The sequence below is a fragment of the Idiotropiscis lumnitzeri genome, chromosome 21, assembly GCF_059441095.1.
Source record: "Idiotropiscis lumnitzeri isolate Australia: NSW breed Sydney's pygmy pipehorse chromosome 21, RoL_Ilum_1.0, whole genome shotgun sequence".
NCBI lineage: Eukaryota > Metazoa > Chordata > Actinopteri > Syngnathiformes > Syngnathidae > Idiotropiscis > Idiotropiscis lumnitzeri.
Window position 1 is genome coordinate 10027182 of NC_142411.1, and position 17947 is coordinate 10045128.

At 41.0% G+C, this 17947-nt stretch overlaps 2 protein-coding genes and 1 long non-coding RNA gene across 4 annotated transcripts; 2 read left to right on the forward strand and 1 right to left on the reverse strand.

Moving 5' to 3' along the window:
- The first annotated feature begins 284 nt into the window (after positions 1-284).
- srsf5b (serine and arginine rich splicing factor 5b) lies at positions 285-5928 on the forward strand. 2 transcript variants are annotated; one of them, XM_088286456.1, is made up of 8 exons: positions 285-412; positions 606-747; positions 1515-1585; positions 2129-2266; positions 2341-2413; positions 3570-3643; positions 3734-3841; positions 4627-5928. In XM_088286456.1, exons 2-8 carry the CDS (start codon positions 622-624, stop codon positions 5285-5287), a joined length of 1251 nt encoding a protein of 416 aa, XP_088142582.1. In that variant the 5' UTR covers positions 285-412; positions 606-621; the 3' UTR covers positions 5288-5928. The 2 variants fall into 2 exon arrangements, with proteins under 2 accessions (XP_088142582.1, XP_088142584.1); XM_088286458.1 differs by having other exon boundaries at positions 303-412; positions 621-747.
- A 232-nt stretch (positions 5929-6160) lies between these two features.
- Positions 6161-9835, reverse strand: slc10a1 (solute carrier family 10 member 1). The gene is made up of 7 exons (XM_088286459.1): positions 9677-9835; positions 9512-9598; positions 8470-8582; positions 7298-7502; positions 6993-7171; positions 6405-6604; positions 6161-6235 (listed from the first exon to the last, which is right to left on the reverse strand). The coding sequence occupies exons 1-7, from the start codon at positions 9833-9835 to the stop codon at positions 6174-6176; spliced, it is 1005 nt and encodes a 334-aa protein (XP_088142585.1). The 3' UTR covers positions 6161-6173.
- Positions 7995-14384, forward strand: LOC148316915 (uncharacterized). The gene is made up of 3 exons (XR_015840177.1): positions 7995-8363; positions 8475-8600; positions 13646-14384. It is a non-coding gene; the product is annotated as an uncharacterized LOC148316915 (long non-coding RNA).
- Positions 14385-17947: the final 3563 nt, after the last annotated feature.

Sequence of the window (17947 nt, forward strand, 5' to 3'; positions counted from 1 at the left end):
TATACCCTTGACTGCTAGTCTATATACGGGGCACATATAGATTAGTCACATCTATGTGCAATTCGGCGATAACTAATTAACCACTATTATAGTGGTCGATCGAATGTATGATAATGACAATAATTTTATTCTAGCCAAACCCTTTAGAATCAAGTATTGAGGTCAAAAGTCAGTTTGAAATTGTAGTCGTTTCCTGTTCACCTCATGTATTGTGTGGTGAGGACACCTCGTGGTGTTTATGTGAAATGACTTAAAAATTAAAACAAACGAAACCAAGCCCGTCTCCGTACTTCGGCTTTTTCCGGTGGCTGCAGCATACAGTGGAGTCGCACGCCTTCCATTTTGTTTCGTCTTCTGTGTTTGACGTCTCTGTTGCCAGGCACCTAACAGCCCCTGCAAACGCTCCGTCAAGGTATTCTTCGAAACTATATTTATCTCAATAATTCGTTATTTATGGTTGAAATGTGACGCATAGTTCATAACATACGTTCCTCGCTTTCACTGTTATCTCGGTTTGTTTTTAGGTGCTAACTAGGCCGCGTTAGCTTGTGTGCTAAACGTAACATAAATGAAATGTGTCATTATGTTCGTTTGTTAATATATAGGGCAACTGCTTTCAGGATGAGTGGAAGTCGCATATTTATCGGCCGACTAAGCCCCTCGGCCCGGGAGAAGGATGTGGAGAGATTCTTCAAAGGTTATGGGCGCATCCGAGACATCGACCTGAAGAGGGGCTTTGGCTTTGTGGTAAGCAATAAAGCAAAGCGTTGTTCTAAGAATTTGTTCTTTTGAAGCTACAATACTTTGAGCTGTCAAATGCTTATTATTAGAGATGTCAGATGCACTTACACTCTGGAATCACAGTAGTAGAAGTACAGGTACTTGAATAAAATCATAAAATCAAAAGTCTGACGAAAGTAGAAACTGTGAGCCAAAGAAAGTACCAAGAGCGAATTAGCTGACATGTTGCGTTTTATACAAAGTTGTTCAAACTGTTTCTAAATAAATACAACTCTGTGTCCTTACCCTAGTAAACTTATTATTATTATTTTTTTTTTTTTTTAAACGGTCGTAAAATAGCAGTGACGAAATATCATTTAGCAATGAAATAAGTGTGTTAAAAATAACATTAACACACAGATAGACTGGGCCGGCCTGAAATAATAATGATGACTGACCATGACAGACATCCGGGGTCTGTCGCTGGCGACGTTCACTGACGCGGGCCTTCACTGCCGATCAGTCATTGCATCCACAAATTAGACAATTATAACCAACACAATCTTGTTTACTTCACAACACTCTGCGCTGCTATTTTCAGCCTTGTCAAATAAGTTTGCGCTAATATGTGGAAGTTCCAGTTGCGCAACTTAGACCATGCAATCAAAAAGTAATAGTCCTATAATGACTTAGTAGCTTTTCAGTGGTTCTCAAAAACATCTTTCACACAACATTACAACAAAGACACACTCAAGCTGTCTTAATCAGAACGCTTTGTGCTTTATTTAATGCAGGAGTTTGAGGATCCCAGAGATGCTGAAGATGCTGTGTATGAACTTGATGGCAAAGAACTGTGTAATGAAAGGTGAGCTGTTTCCTTTGCGATCAATAACAGCCGCTGTATACAATTTAATAAACATTGGTTTAATGTTTCACACCTCCCATATGTACATTTTGATCTAATTAAAATAATTAAAACTATTCAAACACACTTTTAAAGTACTCCTTAAAACATGCACACCTCTTCCCTACGTGTGCCTGTTTTCTCTCTTGCTTGCAGTTTTCTAATATAAAAGGCTGCGTGCTTGCTTCAAGTTATTTATTTGTAACTCACAGTTAGAGTTTACTGTTAAACCCTAGAATTTCATCTAACACAAGTCAGGTAGCTTATTGCTAACATATAATATGAAACACCCCCAACAGGCTAAAATAAATTAGCGTATATGTCAAGGTAATTATAAACATTCCAACGACTGCTATTTTCCAAATTACACTGTGTGACAGTCAAATTATTGCTGCTCTTTGTGGCACTAAATCTCTCTGTTCACTCATGTAACAAAACCTAATAAAATCCACGCATCTCAATGTAAAGCACGCAACACAGTGTATTTATTGTCTGTCATGTCAGGGTGACCATAGAGCACGCTCGTGTACGTCTGCGTGCCGGCCGAGGAGGCAGAGGAGGAGGTGGTGGCGGCGGCGGTGGTGGTGGTGGAGGAAGCCGCTTCCCTGATCGTTATGGTCGTGGTGCTCAGAACAATCGGAGGTATCCCATATTCACACTTCTTCATGGCCTTAGCAACTTTTTACCCCAATTTTCATGATGTTGCTTCGTCTCAGTCGAAACCCGCCTCCGATGCGTACTGAGAACCGTCTGATTGTGGAGAACTTGTCCTCTCGTGTCAGCTGGCAGGTCAGTATTGCCACAAGTTCTTTTTTTAATTCAAAAGTATCTTATACACAAAAATGCTAAGAGAACATCATTAAGCCCTCTACCTTAAATGTAAGAATTTTTGCTTAAAATACTGTAGTTTTGCCTAAATTTGGTTACGCAATTGAGTCACATTTTATGATGTTTAAGATTTATTTTAGTTCTAATTAAATTGTAATTCACAACAGCAACAACAAAAACAAGTAATCTGTTCTTTTGTTCCAATTTTAACCAATTCTTCACCCCTTTATTTGCCAGCCTGACTGTTGTGTCATGTGGAAGAGCTCGCTTATGGTGGAGTTAACCCCTTCTGGGTCCTTCTGTCTGGGTTGAGCCTGTGGTGTCAGCCAGTCTGTCCTACTCCTACTAGTTGAAGCCTGCTGGTCATGTGAGCGCTGGCTCCTCACTCGGGGGAAGCGCTGGCGGCCCCTTCGCTCACTCGCAACGCCCTCTGTCCAAGGCAGGGGGCGCCAAGCGGTGGGAGAGGAAACAGGGAGTTGACAGAGAGAAAGCAGAGGAGAGAGCGCGAGTCGATGGCCGCATTGATCGATGGTTCGTTAAATTGAGGGGCTTCGATCGATCGATATCCCCCCTCCCATCCCCACTCCGGTGGTCCCGCACATCGCGAGAGAGAGAGCGAGAGCGTGTGAATGCCTCCCCGGTGCCTGTGGATATAATCTGCTGTTACCCCAAAGGTTTCGCTCTCAGGTAGTAGTTTCCTCTCTTCCACCCTGTTCACTCTCTTTGCTGAGGCAGGGTCCCGAGGCAGGGGCGGTCCCGGTGCAGAGCCCTGGCAAAACAGGGCTCGTTGCGCCAAATTCTGCCCAAGTGGCGCCACTGCAGTTTAATTCATGCAGATGGCGTTCATGTCTCTGTAGTTCTAATTGGAGGGCGGCCCAAGAATCTCAAAACTGCACCAAATTGGCTGATCCGAAATGTTACAACTTTGTGTTTTGGTCCTAAAAGCTGTTGTGTCGAAGACGCAGCCGGTTGATAGGTTTGAGGCTCTTGGCCCCCTCATGTAGCCTCAGTAGTTACAATCTAACCATCTCTCCTTTTGACCAATTCAGTCCTATCTCATGTGTTTGATTGAATTTACCGAGTCTCTCCCTGCATTAACGGTCGTTTGCATGTGTAGGACCTGAAAGATTTCATGAGACAAGCTGGTGAGGTCACATTTGCAGATGCACATAGACCTAAACTCAATGAAGGGTGAGTCGTAGTCTTCTTTTGTGTTATTTCTCTGGGACAACTTGTATTAGTGTGAATGTACCCAGAAAATGTCTGTCATTATCTTTACAGGGTGGTTGAGTTTGCCTCTCACAGCGACCTGAAAAATGCTCTTGAAAAACTGTCTGGAAAAGAAATCAATGGCAGAAAAATAAAGCTCATTGAGGCAGCCCAGAAGCGGTGAGTTTTCATTTGGATTTACATTTATTTGTAGTCGACTTATTTTATGCACCGAGCTTTTTGTCTTAAAAATACCTGAGAATTAGTGCAGGTGCTGGGCTAGGTGCTTGTCTTTTTCCCCCCATCCCCCTCCATAGCATCTAATATCTCAGGGCGCTGAAAAACGAGTACCGACAGGTCTTTCCGTCCTGTCGTCCTCTGTTGCTTATTTTTTTTTCACGTTTCTTGGTGGGGTTATGCCTGCTCTGTTAATTTTGTTGCTTCTTTCTTTGTGCACATGTAATGACAATAAAGATGCATTCACTCGGTCGTTGTGGGCGACTCAACAGAACACATCAGGCGATTGACCTTTGCTCATGAAACCGACTTACTGCAACAGTAATACAGTGACGCCAACTGTTGATATCAGGAAACAATGACTTGAAGCGCCACACAATGCTTGATTTATTTTATTTTTTTAATTGAGTCACAAAAGTGGTGTAATTGTCAATTAACAAGTGGATAGAATTAAAATGAGAGGAAATGGGCAAGAAATAATAGTTGTGAGCGAGGGTATTTGACAGGCTGTTGACAACGATCACCCCATTCATCAAGGCAATTTATTGTGAGTCTCGAAAAGAATAAGGTAGGCTAACTTACTTTATGTGGAAATAGAATGTGGTTGCAAACTCATTAATCTTAAATGACCTACCTATCATATTATACATACCTTCTCAGTAACTGTCTGACCTACATGCTACCTGCTAACCTCGCTAGTTACTCTTCACTGTTGTTGCCTTCTGAAGGTCACAAAGTCGTTCCCGCTCCAGGAGTTCATCTCGTTCCCGCTCCTGCTCACGCTCCCGGTCCCGGGATCGCTCTTCATCAGGCAGTCCCAGGCGCTCCGGCAGTCCCAGGCGCTCCGGCAGTCCCAGGCGCTCCGGCAGTCCCAGGCGTTCTGGCAGTCCCAGGCGCTCTGGCAGTCCCAGGCGCTCCCGCAGTCCCAGGCACTCCGGCAGTCCCAGGCGCTCCCGTAGTCCCAGGCACTCCGGCAGTCCCGCACGCTCCCGTAGTCCCCGGCCCTCCGGCAGTCCCAGGCACTCCGGCAGTCCCGCACGCTCCCATAGTCCCCGGCCCTCCCGCAGTCCCAGGCGCTCCGGCAGTCCCGCACGCTCCTGTAGTCCCAGGCGCTCCGGCAGTCCCCGGCGCTCCCGTAGTCCCAGGCGCTCCGGCAGTCCCAGGTGTTCCGGCAGTCCCAGGCGCTCCGGCAGCCCGGCCAAAATCTGCGGTCGCTCATGCAGTGGCTCTCCAACCGGCAACTCATCCCCACCTAACTCCAAGTCAGCGGATCCAACCAAACGTTCCATATCTGGTACCCCTCCCCCTGCTTCTCCTCCTCATGAGAATGGCCCCGGCTCCCAATCTCGTTCTCGCTCCTGTTCTCCTTCCACCGACAGCCAGCGTTAACTCTCCCCGTCTTCTGAGAATCCGTTAGAAGAGGTTTGTTAAAGCTCAACACTGTTTCTTGAGTTTTTTTGCCTTGTGATTGTTGGGTGTTTTTGATATGCAAGCGAGGCTTCTTAATTAATTTGTATTCTTTCTCTTGAGTCACTTAACAATGCCATCTTGAACCCTGTTTCCCTGCCGCCTCTGGTGAGTCCCTAGCTTTTTGGATGCTTGAATTTATTACATAGGCTTTTTTGCCACCGGGATAGGCTTTGTCATCTCACACCCAGGTACGTTTACGCAAAATAAGTTTTATCTACTGGGCAGTTGTGTTCACCAAAAAAGGAGGCGCAATAGAGCACTTGTTTTTTTGTTACTTGACCAATCACAGCCCAAGGATTCATAGTAACTTTACACTCTAGGTTGCTTAGAATATCACTGCTAAGTTGATGGAATTTTTTTTTTGTGTTTTTTTTTTTTTTTTTTTCTGAAGGGGTGCGTTGTATGTGAGAATGTATACATGTTATTTGACACTGTAAGTGATTGTTGGTATGTTTTGGAACAATATAGCTTTTTTATAAAAGGGTTTTGTTTTCAACAAAAATAGGGGAGAATTGTATGTACGGCATACTGTACCTATTAAAGCGGTTTTAGCAATGTTACACACTCTTTCCTTCGTCACTACGAATGTCCATCCCACCACTAAGTGTTGCCGGGGCGTGGAGAAGCAGACAACCTTTCACACTCGTATTGCTGAACCCACACTACCTGCATGGATGTAGTAGTAGAAATTTATTGGAAAATAGTCAACACGGCAGTCCTGACAATGACGTTTAACGCACAACGCAAGTCCTTCTATAAGCCAGTCCAGACACAAGATTGTTCTGAAGGAAACGTAGCCCATCCATTATACCGTCCCTTCGGAAATTGCTTTCACACCAGCATCAGTCATGGCAGGCTGGTACACATCTGTTGGTCAAACATCACACAGACCCGATTCTTATATTGCTAATCTTAATGCAATATGGTGATGATAATGAGCGTTTCTCATGAATGATGTCGGCTCATAACAGACAGGGCTGTTTGGTTGCCGTCGTTGAACAAAAGTGAAGAACCAAACCAAATGGTCATTCTTTACCTTTTTCTTTTCTTGTGAATCTCCGGTGGCACCTGTAGAAGGCGATAAGCGCCATGGCCTCTAACAACTGGAAGGATATGTACACCATTGGGAAGAGGAAGAGTGGGCCAATCACGTCAGGTGGAAAGGCCAGCTTCAGGATGGTTGAGCACAGCTGAATGTTCTGGCAGCCTGTTTCCATAGCGACAGTCCTTCGTTCCCTGAGCCGTGGGACAGGAAAATACATTCATAAGTCATGAATATTTGAGGGTGGTGCTCAACAGAACAACGAATTGGGCGTGAAATGCCAAAAAAGGCGAACTACAATTATTTTTAAATGTGTGTTCACGCCCTCCTATAACCAATGTGGCTGATTACAACTCATGTTAAATGGGAATCATCACACACTTGCCACAATTTAAAGTGCTTCTGATTAAACCCCCCAAAGTTCCATTGTTCTAGTAGGTTTTTCCTGATATTTGTACTTGATATTTTTCTTCCAAGAAGAAGCCTAAAAGTTTCCACTGATATTTGGAACTGTTCCTAATTCCCTCCATCTTGATCAAAGCCCCAGTTCAATTCAGCAACAGGCCTTTGCGTCTGACTCACGCTTGGCTGAGTCTGAAGATGGACGAGATGACGTAGCCGAAGGTGAAGCCGATGAAGGGCATGACGGCGCCGGTGGCCATAAGAGGAGGAGACATCACGGCTAGGACGGCGCTACGGATCGCTACTGTGGCCACGATGGCGATTGCCACGGAGGAAATGGACATGATGGTCAGACCTACCTGAGAGGACACACGACAACCACTTTTTTTTGCCGTTGATTGGGCCAAAAATCTTGTGCAGGTCAAAATATATACTTTTCAATGTTTTATGTATTGTGTAATCCTATCAAGCTGCTTGTAAGCCACCTTGGTAATGATCTTGGAGTACTGCGGCCTGTAGTGGTTGATGAGGATACCAATGCCACAGGGAACGAGGATCATGGCGAGCGACACGGTGATGTCAACGTAAGGAACGGCGTTCTGCAGGTCGCCGAAGCCCTGGCAGTAAAGGTAGAGCAGCAGCGGCATCATGCCCAGAGCCAGCAAGGTGGAACAGGATGTCATCACAATGCTGTGGAGAGAAACATGTGACTTAAAACCTACTGATTGGGAAAATGTACACGGTAAATAATATAACTCATGGGGGGTTATTGTCATGAGTAGTATTGTACAGTGTATATAAGAAGTCTGCACACCCCTGATCAAAACTAGCCTTGAGGGTAATGTTAGGAAAAAGTCAAAACTTTTAGAGAAAGGCTATGCCAAGCTGTGGACAAATGCGGGTAATTAAAGTAAAACAGTCTGGGTTTTATTTCTGCTGGTCCTCGCACACAGGCAGTGAGAAATTTGGGGGTTGTAGTTGTGTAGGCCGGTCACTTTGTCATTGTGTTGCCTTTGCTTCTACATCCAAAGCGGAGTCTATCCCAGCATATACAATTTAGTTGAGTATTTTGTAAGATTAACAAGACAACTCAGTTTATGCCCACTGGGCTATTGTTTCACGTCTATGATTTGCCTTGTGTGTTAAATTTTTCATTTTTTATCTATCTCAGGGGGTGGCCATTTTGCCACCAGCTGTCGACTGAAAACAAGGCTTCAGGGCTCAGGTGAAGGCGTCACAGCTCACCTGTTTTCTAAGTTTGGTTGTGACATTCACAAGCACAAGAATATTTTTAAGTTCTTTTAATTCTGTTTAATTTATCGCTTTCAGCCCATTGTGTCACACCACAATTCCCAGCTGTGGACAAGATACAATCCCCAACCCCTGCTTCCAGAGAGATCTGATACAGCAGGAATGTACAGAGCAACACGCCATCCAGCAACACGAACACACCTCCGTCTTGATAAAGGTGGACCCAATCGGGGTGAATGGCCGACGGGGTTGCCGTGCTGCGATAAATATTACAGTATCATCGCTTTTATGATGATGCAGGTCAGTCAACTCTTAATGACGACAAAGTGAGAATGTGCACTTGGCAGCATCATTAAGGTTATTGAACTGTACAGTGAAATAAAATCAACTCTGCACGTGTGTGTACCTTAGGTTCATGTCCCCGTTTATAGCCAAGGACAAGATGTTGGAGAGTGTCCCCCCTGGGCAGCACCCACAGATCAGGACCACCACAGCTGCCATGTCAGTCAGCTGGAAGCCCTGCAAGCGCCGATAATGGTAATGGCACAATCTACATCATTCCTGTACAACAGTGATCGGAAGTATGGTACGAGTTACATGTGGCGCAGGTACCCAAGCTCCATCTAGTGCTATGAATTTACTTGAAGTGCAAATAACTTTTATGTGAAACAGATTTTTAATTGAATTAATTTACTAGTTTTTCAATTGCATTTAAGTTCGGTGTTACTATTGTAACCGCATATTACAATGGCTTAGAATTATAAATGTACATTTTAGGAATAAAATCTCTCACCATTTTTATGAACACTTAGGCCGACTACTTTATTGTATTTTCTTCATTATGGTGTATTTGAAGAGCTAAGTGTTTATTTGAGAGTACGTTGCATAAAAGGTAGAAGAGCTACCCGACGTGTCAAATTTCTTCACAGCATAACACCTATAATATGCTTTGTTTTCGTAATAAATAAAAAATATATATAGTGAAAAAATACATTTTGATAACAGTGCATTCAGAAAACTGCAAAATTACTAAATTTATGTTGCCCTGGCTTTCCACGCAATTACATTTTGTTTGTTCGCTCAACACAAAAATAAAATTTGTATTTTAGTAAGCTCTAATGTGATTACAAGTAAATAAAAATATGTTAAACATGCAAATTGGCAAACATGATATATTAAATATGTTTACTTATTATCAAAATGATTTTCTATTTTTAATGAGGTCATTCTTTCGTTGATTTTATTATTTTCTTATGTCACATAAACATCCTTGAAAGAACATAACGACCCATCATAAAAGGAATACTTTCTACTTTATTAAATCAACAACCGCAGACAGTATCTTGCAAAACATCTCTTTTGTCTGGGTTAATTATTATCTAATCAGCATAATAGCAATAGTATCGTACAGTGAGCAAGTGCAGGTGAAATGTGACCATCAAACCAACCTTGGCTAAGCAAAATGCTGTCAGCGGCATGACACAATACTGCGCCAGGACTGCAATCACGACCCCTTTAGGTTTCACGATGTGACCCTGGAAGAAGAATATAAACAGTGATTAATAGAGCATCATTATTCTCCTACATAACTGAAAGAAGGCCGCTGAAGTCACCTTGATCTTGGACACCTCCATGGTGCATCCCAGTGAGATCATGGTAATGAATAAGACAATCACCATGAGCACGTTGATAGTTTTATCCACCACGGGCGACAAAAAGGGCTTGAAAAGCACAGAGCTGCTGTTTGCCGACGTCACGTTGAAGGTATCCATGCTGGTGTTTTGCATTGGATTGGCATTTGGCAACTGGCCCACGATGTGATCCATGCTCATAAACTAAGACATACATACGTGCAACGAAAAAAAAATAAAATCAAACAATTAAAAAAAAAAATGGTGCGTTCAACCAACTTAATACAATTGCATTGAACTTGCATGCATGCAAATATAAATACAAGTTCAAGTGATGCCCAAGCTGTATTTGTCATTCCCTTTGATACTAATGAATATTGACTAAAACCATTATTCTTACATTAATCACCAGAGTACTTTTAAAGTTAAGACATGCTTTTCTGCAACAGGCAGAAAGGTCACAGTTGTATTGATAAGCAGTACTTTACATCACCACAATAATCAGCGGCCATCAGTTCATAGTACATATTGTTTAGCGCAGCGGACCTTCACCCTAATATTCATTGCGCGGCGTTCGTTAGTTTAGAAATACAAATGAATGTAGGTCAAGTGAACATTTTGAAAAATCACAAATTAAATCAGCATTGAAGAATCCAATCCGATCATGTTTTAACAGCTCTTGAATCTTTGCGCTTAGAGTGTGAAAAAAAAAACCACTTTGCTTTTACTTTTTTTCCCCATCCCAAAACTCACTTCACTGACAACCACATCCTCCCTGTAGGCACACTATTCCACTGTACTCACACACAGCTATCTATCTACTTTACACTCATAGTAAGTGGAGAAGCACGTTTGACAAGAAAAAAAGCTTTTAAGTGTGTCTCGCCATCACGTACTGTCATGTGGATTACCGTGAAGGTGACAATTACACACCTTCACAGAGAGGTCTGTCTGGTTAAAGTGATAGAACAGTCCCATGTGGACCTCTCAGAAAATGACCCCGCTCAAACAGACAAGCACGTTTGTGTAGTTTACCTGTCAAAGCATGTGCACCTCTTCTCTTCTCCCCCCAGACTGATCTTCTTCCATTGCAACTGACTTATATGTCTCTCACTCACACTGGTGACAAGTGCACTTTGTGGTCGTGCACAGGTGCCATCTAGTGCACGTTCTTAGCACAGAGCTCCGCATACCTGAACAAAGATTATTTTTGGCAGCGCCGGGGATGATTGTTGAGCAGGTCTGCCTCACAGTCGAGGTCCCAGGTTTGAATCTTGGCCCTTTTTTTTATTATTATTATTATTATTATTATCCAGTACTCTGTTGATATTACTAATTCACATAAAAAACGTCGCATTATAATGTACAGTTAAAAAAAAAGTGGACAGCCCCAGTGGGGCAGTTAACTTGAACCCCACCATGGCAACAGCAAGCAGCCACGCAAATCAGAGGAATACTGTTGATCTGCGTTGCTGCTTCCTCTATATAATTAAAGTTTTATTTCAGTTGTGTTTTACAATAAATCATGAATGATTTGTACTATTTATAACATTTGGTGTTGGAACAAAAACAAAACACTTTAAGCAGTAAGTGAGAGTTCCATAGTTTTCCTGGTATGCTGGTGGTTCCTGACCCACCCTATTATATCCATATAAAAACACTACTTTTGGCCCATAGTGCAAAACAGCTGACATATTGTTGTAGTTGTTGTTTTTTTTTACAGAATTCAGACATAATGACATATCATTTCATGAAATGCATTTTAGATATTAAGTCATGGATTGGCAGAGAATTTCCTACAGCTCAATCAGGACAAAACAGAGGTTTTAGTTATTGGTCCTAAAGGTCAGAGAGAAAAACTTTTACCAAAACTACAAGATTTTAAACCCTCACAATGTGTGAAGAACGTGAGCATCATTTTTTACTCTGAGCTCAGTTTTATTCCTCATATTAAAAATGTAACCAAGATTGGTTTTTATCACCTTAAGAATATAGCCAGAGTCCACCCGTTTCTCTCTCAGGCTAACACGGAGGTGCTGATGCATGCTTTTATTCCCTGCCGCCTAGATTATTGTAATGCCCTGCTCTCTCGTCTTCCCAAAAAGAGTATTTCCAGTCTACAACTACCTCAGAATTCAGCCGCACGGGTGCGGACGAGGACCAGAGGGTGGGCACATATTACACCAGTCTTAAAATCGCTGCATTGGCTCCCCCGTGTATTAGTTTTTAAATGTCTTAACGGTCTTGTGCCAACTTGTTTATCTGACCTTTTCTCGTATCAACCCTCGCGGACCCTGAGGTCCTCTGGCACCGGCCTTTTAATTATTCCTAGGGTGAGGACTGGAACACAAGGCGAGGCTGTATTCAGCCATTCTGGTCCTCGTCTATGGAATAGCCTGCCGGAGGACATCGGGTCCGCAGAGACTGTTGATGTTTTTAAAAGGAGGGTCAAGACTCACCTTTTTAGTTTGGCTTTTAAATGATTTATCTTAGTCTTTTAATTCAGGACTGTCATTTTATCGACTATCATTGTCTTGAATTTTTAGCTTCTTTGTCTTTTAGTATCATCATTTTTCTTATATATTTTAGCTCCGTTGTTTTATATTATTGTCTTTTAATTTTTAGCTTCTTCTTTGTCTTTTAGTATCATCATTTTTCTTATATATTTTAGCTCTGTCATTTTATATCATTGTCTTAATTTTTAGCTTCTTTGTCTTTTAGTATCATCATTTTTCTTATATATTTTAGCTCCGTTGTTTTATATTATTGTCTTTTAATTTTTAGCTTCTTCTTTGTCTTTTAGTATCATCATTTTTCTTATATATTTTAGCTCCGTCATTTTATATCATTGTCTTAATTTTTAGCTTCTTTGTCTTTTAGTATCATCATTTTTCTTATATATTTTAGCTCCGTTGTTTTATATTATTGTCTTTTAATTTTTAGCTTCTTCTTTGTCTTTTAGTATCATCATTTTTCTTATATATTTTAGCTCTGTCATTTTATATCATTGTCTTAATTTTTAGCTTCTTTGTCTTTTAGTATCATCATTTTTCTTATATATTTTAGCTCCGTTGTTTTATATTATTGTCTTTTAATTTTTAGCTTCTTCTTTGTCTTTTAGTATCATCATTTTTCTTATATATTTTAGCTCCGTCTTTTTATATCATTGTCTTTTAATTTATAGCTTCTTTGTCTTTTAGTATCATCATTTTTCTTATATATTTTAGCTCCGTTGTTTTATATTATTGTCTTTTAATTTTTAGCTTCTTCTTTGTCTTTAAGTATCATCATTTTTCTTTTATATTTTAGCTCCGTCATTTTATATCATTGTCTTTTAATTTTTAGCTTCTTTGTCTTTTAGTATCATCATTTTTCTTATATATTTTAGCTCCGTTGTTTTATATCATTGTCTTTTAATTTTTAGCTTCTTTGTCTTTTAGTATCATCATTTTTCTTATATATTTTAGCTCCGTCATTTTATATCATTGTCTTTTAATTTTTAGCTTCTTTGTCTTTTAGTATCATCATTTTTCTTATATATTTTAGCTCCGTTGTTTTATATTATTGTCTTTTAATTTTTAGCTTCTTCTTTGTCTTTTAGTATCATCATTTTTCTTATATATTTTAGCTCCGTCATTTTATATCATTGTCTTTTAATTTTTAGCTTCTTTGTCTTTTAGTATCATCATTTTTCTTATATATTTTAGCTCCGTTGTTTTATATTATTGTCTTTTAATTTTTAGCTTCTTCTTTGTCTTTTAGTATCATCATTTTTCTTATATATTTTAGCTCCGTTGTTTTATATTATTGTCTTTTAATTTTTAGCTTCGTCTTTGTCTTTTAGTATCATCATTTTTCTGATATATTTTCGCTCCGTCATTTTATATCATTGTCTTTTAATTTATAGCTTCTTTGTCTTTTAGCTTTATCGTTTTCTTTTATATATTTTAGCTCCAGTGTTTCCTCAAGGGGGGCTTCCGCACTGGGAGGTGTGGCTGGCCTTCTCACAGGGGGATTCATCCCAGAGGCTCCTTAGGCCCGGCGGACCGGGGCCCTTTGCACAATGTGTAGGGTCTACCCCAGTCAGTGGGCTGTCATCCCTCTCATCGCGGATGACCTACCCTGGGTACATTTTCTCATATGGTTTCTCTGTCCCTTGCCATGTCTTCCTGTCTTTCTATTAAGACAGTTTATTAGGTTGTGTGAATGCGAGTGTTCTGTGTGTATGCGAGTTCAGGCGTGCATGTGGATGTGTCATGTGTTTATGTTGGGTGGGTGGAATGGGTTTTAGTTTTTCGTTGTAATTTGGATGTTTTTATTGTACAGCACTCTGAGCTGCATTTTATGTATGAAAAGTGCTATATAAATAAAATTGAAGGACGGACAAAATGCAAGTGGCATTAGAAAAAATATTAATGAGGGTATTTTTTTGGGGGCATTTTTAATACTGTCTACAAGTCCTTGCCTCGCAGCACACTACAGTAGACGGTGCCAAGAACAAACGCTGCATGCAATGGCCACGCTCGACGGACTGTTACGCTAATACTAGTGCCAAAGTTGCTGATGGCTTTCATGTGTTGCTTGTAAAAGCTTCCGCACAGCAAGGCCAAGTACTCTTAATGCTGTTACTGAAGACAGTGAAAGCTTGAAAACAGCAGTGGCTTCCTGTATCTATCTATCGATAGGTAAAAAAAAAAATCAAGTTGTAATATTATCAATCATCCCTAGATGGCAGACATGTCTTAGTTGCGCTTACACTGCTACATTATAAGTAGGCCTGATATTTTTTTTTTTTTGTGGATTTGGAATGATATGCCCGACAAAAATTTTAAGTCAGCTGATTTTTGTGAAAAAAATGAAAATGAGTTTTTGCCTTTGTTAGCTTCATGTTCAGGAGTTTTTTTGCCATCCTTGAATAAATATTTAAATACAAAAGGGCCCTTTACACAGGAAAATAATTTGTGTGTGGTGTCTTGTTTGCTTCAAAACTGTTGTTGGGTTAGGATAGTGGAACTTTTATACATAAATTAATTTAAGATGTCAAGACCATGTATTTTGCATTTATATACGAGTTTTTGTTGTCTCTACTCAAAATAAATTTTTTTACCATACAACTATGTGACCCACCCAGCCGCACTGATGAAAAATGATGGCCTCCCCTCCAGCATTTGAGTGGCTCATCCCTGATCTCCTATGTTGATGTTGTTGATTATTGCTAGTATTCCATTGAAACAACACTTACTTTGTTTTATTATGTTCTGTTTTATGAATGGCTTTCTGCAAATTCATCGGGCTACTATTTCAAAGCTGTTAACAGCTGCTGGAAAATCATTGAAGCACCTTGTGTGACTGTAATCTTTAAAAACGTCAAGGATCAACATAAAAGTGCAAAATTGGACATTCCAGTCATTTATGTTACACACCCATCAATTTTACAGACAGATTTCTATTCACAATGATTTATTTATCCTAACATTACTTATTTGAAGAATCATTAACAATTATTTGTATCTTTCCTCCATGGGGGTGACACATTTTGCAAAGAAGATAGAGATATGTGTCCCAAGACCCCAGATGGTGTCACCGCGATAAAACAAAAATGTCCAGAAGGCAGCGTTGGCTTCAAGTCACACACTTGTAAAGGAAAGAAGTGGCAGCCAGTGTTCTCCAAATGTGTCGCTATCATTTGTATGAACTTTCGAAAGCAGCAGAGGTAACGCATGTGTAGTATTTTCACAAGCAGCAAAATGATGATTAAGGTTTATTCGTATGTTTTGATCCCCACCACTAAATACAATGCATTATATTATAATTATTGAAGGGTCGCTCACATTTTTCAGTCGAGATTCAGTAAGGAGAACAAATTGCAATGCGGTCAACATGAATTTGTGACCTTCCATTTACTCACTGTTGAGGAGGCAGGTCTGTTTCGGGGAAACAAGTTGCTGTTCATCCGCCTCCTTTTTTATGGGGTCAATGGACTTTTATATGGAGACCAGTGGTGAAGACGGGATTTTGAGACTCATCAAGCTGTTACTTGTTCTCAAAAAGCCTTGTGTGAAGAGAGAGAAAGATAACGGGGGTTTTTTTACTCATTGAGGCAAAATTTTCTGACCAAACCGCCTAATTACATGAGTCAATTATTATGCATAGCCGTGAATTGACATCGATTTGGTATATTTAAAATGGACTCCACTTATTTCTGATGTTCCTTACAAATGTGACATCTTTTAAACACGAAATAAAGCATCTCAATTGTATCAAATGTATGAACAGGAAAAAAATTTATTGAATGTGGTGCATTTCTAGAGGTTCATGAAAGGACAAGGTGCAACATTTCCAGAGGCAGCCTTGTGAGCAATCCCATTTTGGATTCAAATTCAAGCGGCAGGATGGCTGACATCTAGCCACATTCTTGAGTTTATGGCCAAATCATCAGAAACCATTATACTGCAGAACAGTGCAAGTATTTTCAGTCCTTTTTACTCAGCATCTATGCTAACAAAATATTATAGCACAACCGGACAGGCACTTCTTAAAATCACACTTCATCAGCCTAGCAAGCAGCGCTGCACTGTAGATCAGGAATGAGCAATTTTGGTCCTCACGGACTGGATGTTTTATGTCTCCTAGATGATCAGCATTGTTATCCAGCTTCTGAAAAAACGTGCCGATGAACCGATCATGTCAATCAGGCGTGTTGGAGTCGGAAGACATCCAGGATACTGGCCCTCGAGGACCTTAATTTGCCGCCCCTCCTCCAGGTCCTTAAGAGTGTGTGGGAGTTCAACCAACCAGTCTACATGTCCTTGGTAGACTTGGAGAAGGTGTTTGACCGTATCCTTCTGGAGTCATGTGGTATTTACCTTGATGCCAACCCTGCCCGTTTTCCCTAGTTCTGTTCAAAAGCATCATGGACAGAATTTCCAGGTGCGGCTCAGGTGTTGAGTGGTTCCAGTTTGGTGGCCTTATTAGGTCTCGGCTTTTCGCAGATGATGTTCTTCAGTTGTCTTCATCATGCCGATACCTCCAACTCTCGCTGGAACAGGTCACAGTTGCGTGTAAAGTGGTTGGTAGGAGAGAATTAGAGCCTCAAACACGGAAACGCTTTTCTTCAGTGAGAGTGGACAAGTACAAGCATCTTGGGTTCTTGTTCACGAGTGAGGGAAGAATTGAGTGTGAAATCATGAGGCGGATCGGCGCACCATCTGCAATTACGGTACATTTACAAGTCAAGTCAAGTCAATTTTATTTGTGTAGCCCTTAATCACAGACAGTCTCAAAGGGCTTTACATAGCCACAATCGACATCCCCGATCTTAACCCCCAGGAGGGCAAGGAAAAACTCACAAAACCTCATTAGGGGAAAAGTGAGAAACCTTGAGAAGGGACCACAGATGGGGGAATCCCCCTTCCAGGATGACCAGGCTGCAATGGATGCCAACTGGGCAACATTTGACACATACAATGATGCTATGCAATAATAGATGAGATAATATAAGAGTCAATTGAATGAAGTGCTGCAGGAAGATGACTTCAGTGGAGTGGGTCCTCATCCAGGGCCGTAATATCCATGGCAGCATATCCGAGGACGAGCCTTCGATCTTGTACCGGTCAGTTGGTGTAAATTCAGTACAGCCACTTCCAAGTGAATCGCCATCACCTAATTCGGGGAATTGGGAACAGAAAAGAAAGAACAGAAATAGCAAACAGGCCAACAAGTAGTTCAATGAAGTGCTGAAATATAAGGAAATCAGAAAAGGCGCTGCATGAAGACGACTTCGGCAGAGCAGGTCCCTTCCCGGTTCGTCAGTGCCGTAATCTTCAAAGCATGTCCCCATCACCTAATTCCCAAGCAGGGGAAGGAGGGGGCAGAAAAGAGAAGAAGCGGCAGTAAACAGGCCAACAAATAATTAAATTAGATGCTAAAGTATATAAATAAATTGATCAAATGTCGCGCTGCAGGAAGACGACATCACTGGAACAGGTGCATGCCCAGTTGGTCAATGCCTTAAACTTCCTAGTGGGTCACCGTCACCTAATCCCCCAGCCGGGGGAAAAGGGGGCAGAAAAGAAAAAAAAGCGGCAGTAAACAGGCCAACAAATATTTCAGCTAAATGCACAAGAGTATAAATGCGTCTTTAATAGTGTTTTGAACATTTCTACTTTACAAATACAATTTATTTTGAATTATGCCATGCAATGGAGCATAAACAATTTATATTATCTCGTTGTATTCTCAGGTGAATTGGAT

Excerpts from the sequence above, each read along its gene's own strand:
- srsf5b (XM_088286456.1), top strand. The coding sequence starts at position 622 with ATGAGTGGAAGTCGCATATTTATCGGCCGACTAAGCCCCTCGGCCCGG. Across the intron at positions 1,586-2,128 it reads AAAGAACTGTGTAATGAAAG|GGTGACCATAGAGCACGCTC; the intron begins GTGAGCTGTTTC and ends CTGTCATGTCAG. Across the intron at positions 3,842-4,626 it reads ATTGAGGCAGCCCAGAAGCG|GTCACAAAGTCGTTCCCGCT; the intron begins GTGAGTTTTCAT and ends TGCCTTCTGAAG.
- slc10a1 (XM_088286459.1), bottom strand. The coding sequence starts at position 9,835 with ATGGATACCTTCAACGTGACGTCGGCAAACAGCAGCTCTGTGCTTTTC. Across the intron at positions 7,503-8,469 it reads AACGGGGACATGAACCTAAG|CATTGTGATGACATCCTGTT; the intron begins GTACACACACGT and ends TTCTCTCCACAG. Across the intron at positions 6,605-6,992 it reads ATCTTCAGACTCAGCCAAGC|GGAACGAAGGACTGTCGCTA; the intron begins GTGAGTCAGACG and ends CCCACGGCTCAG.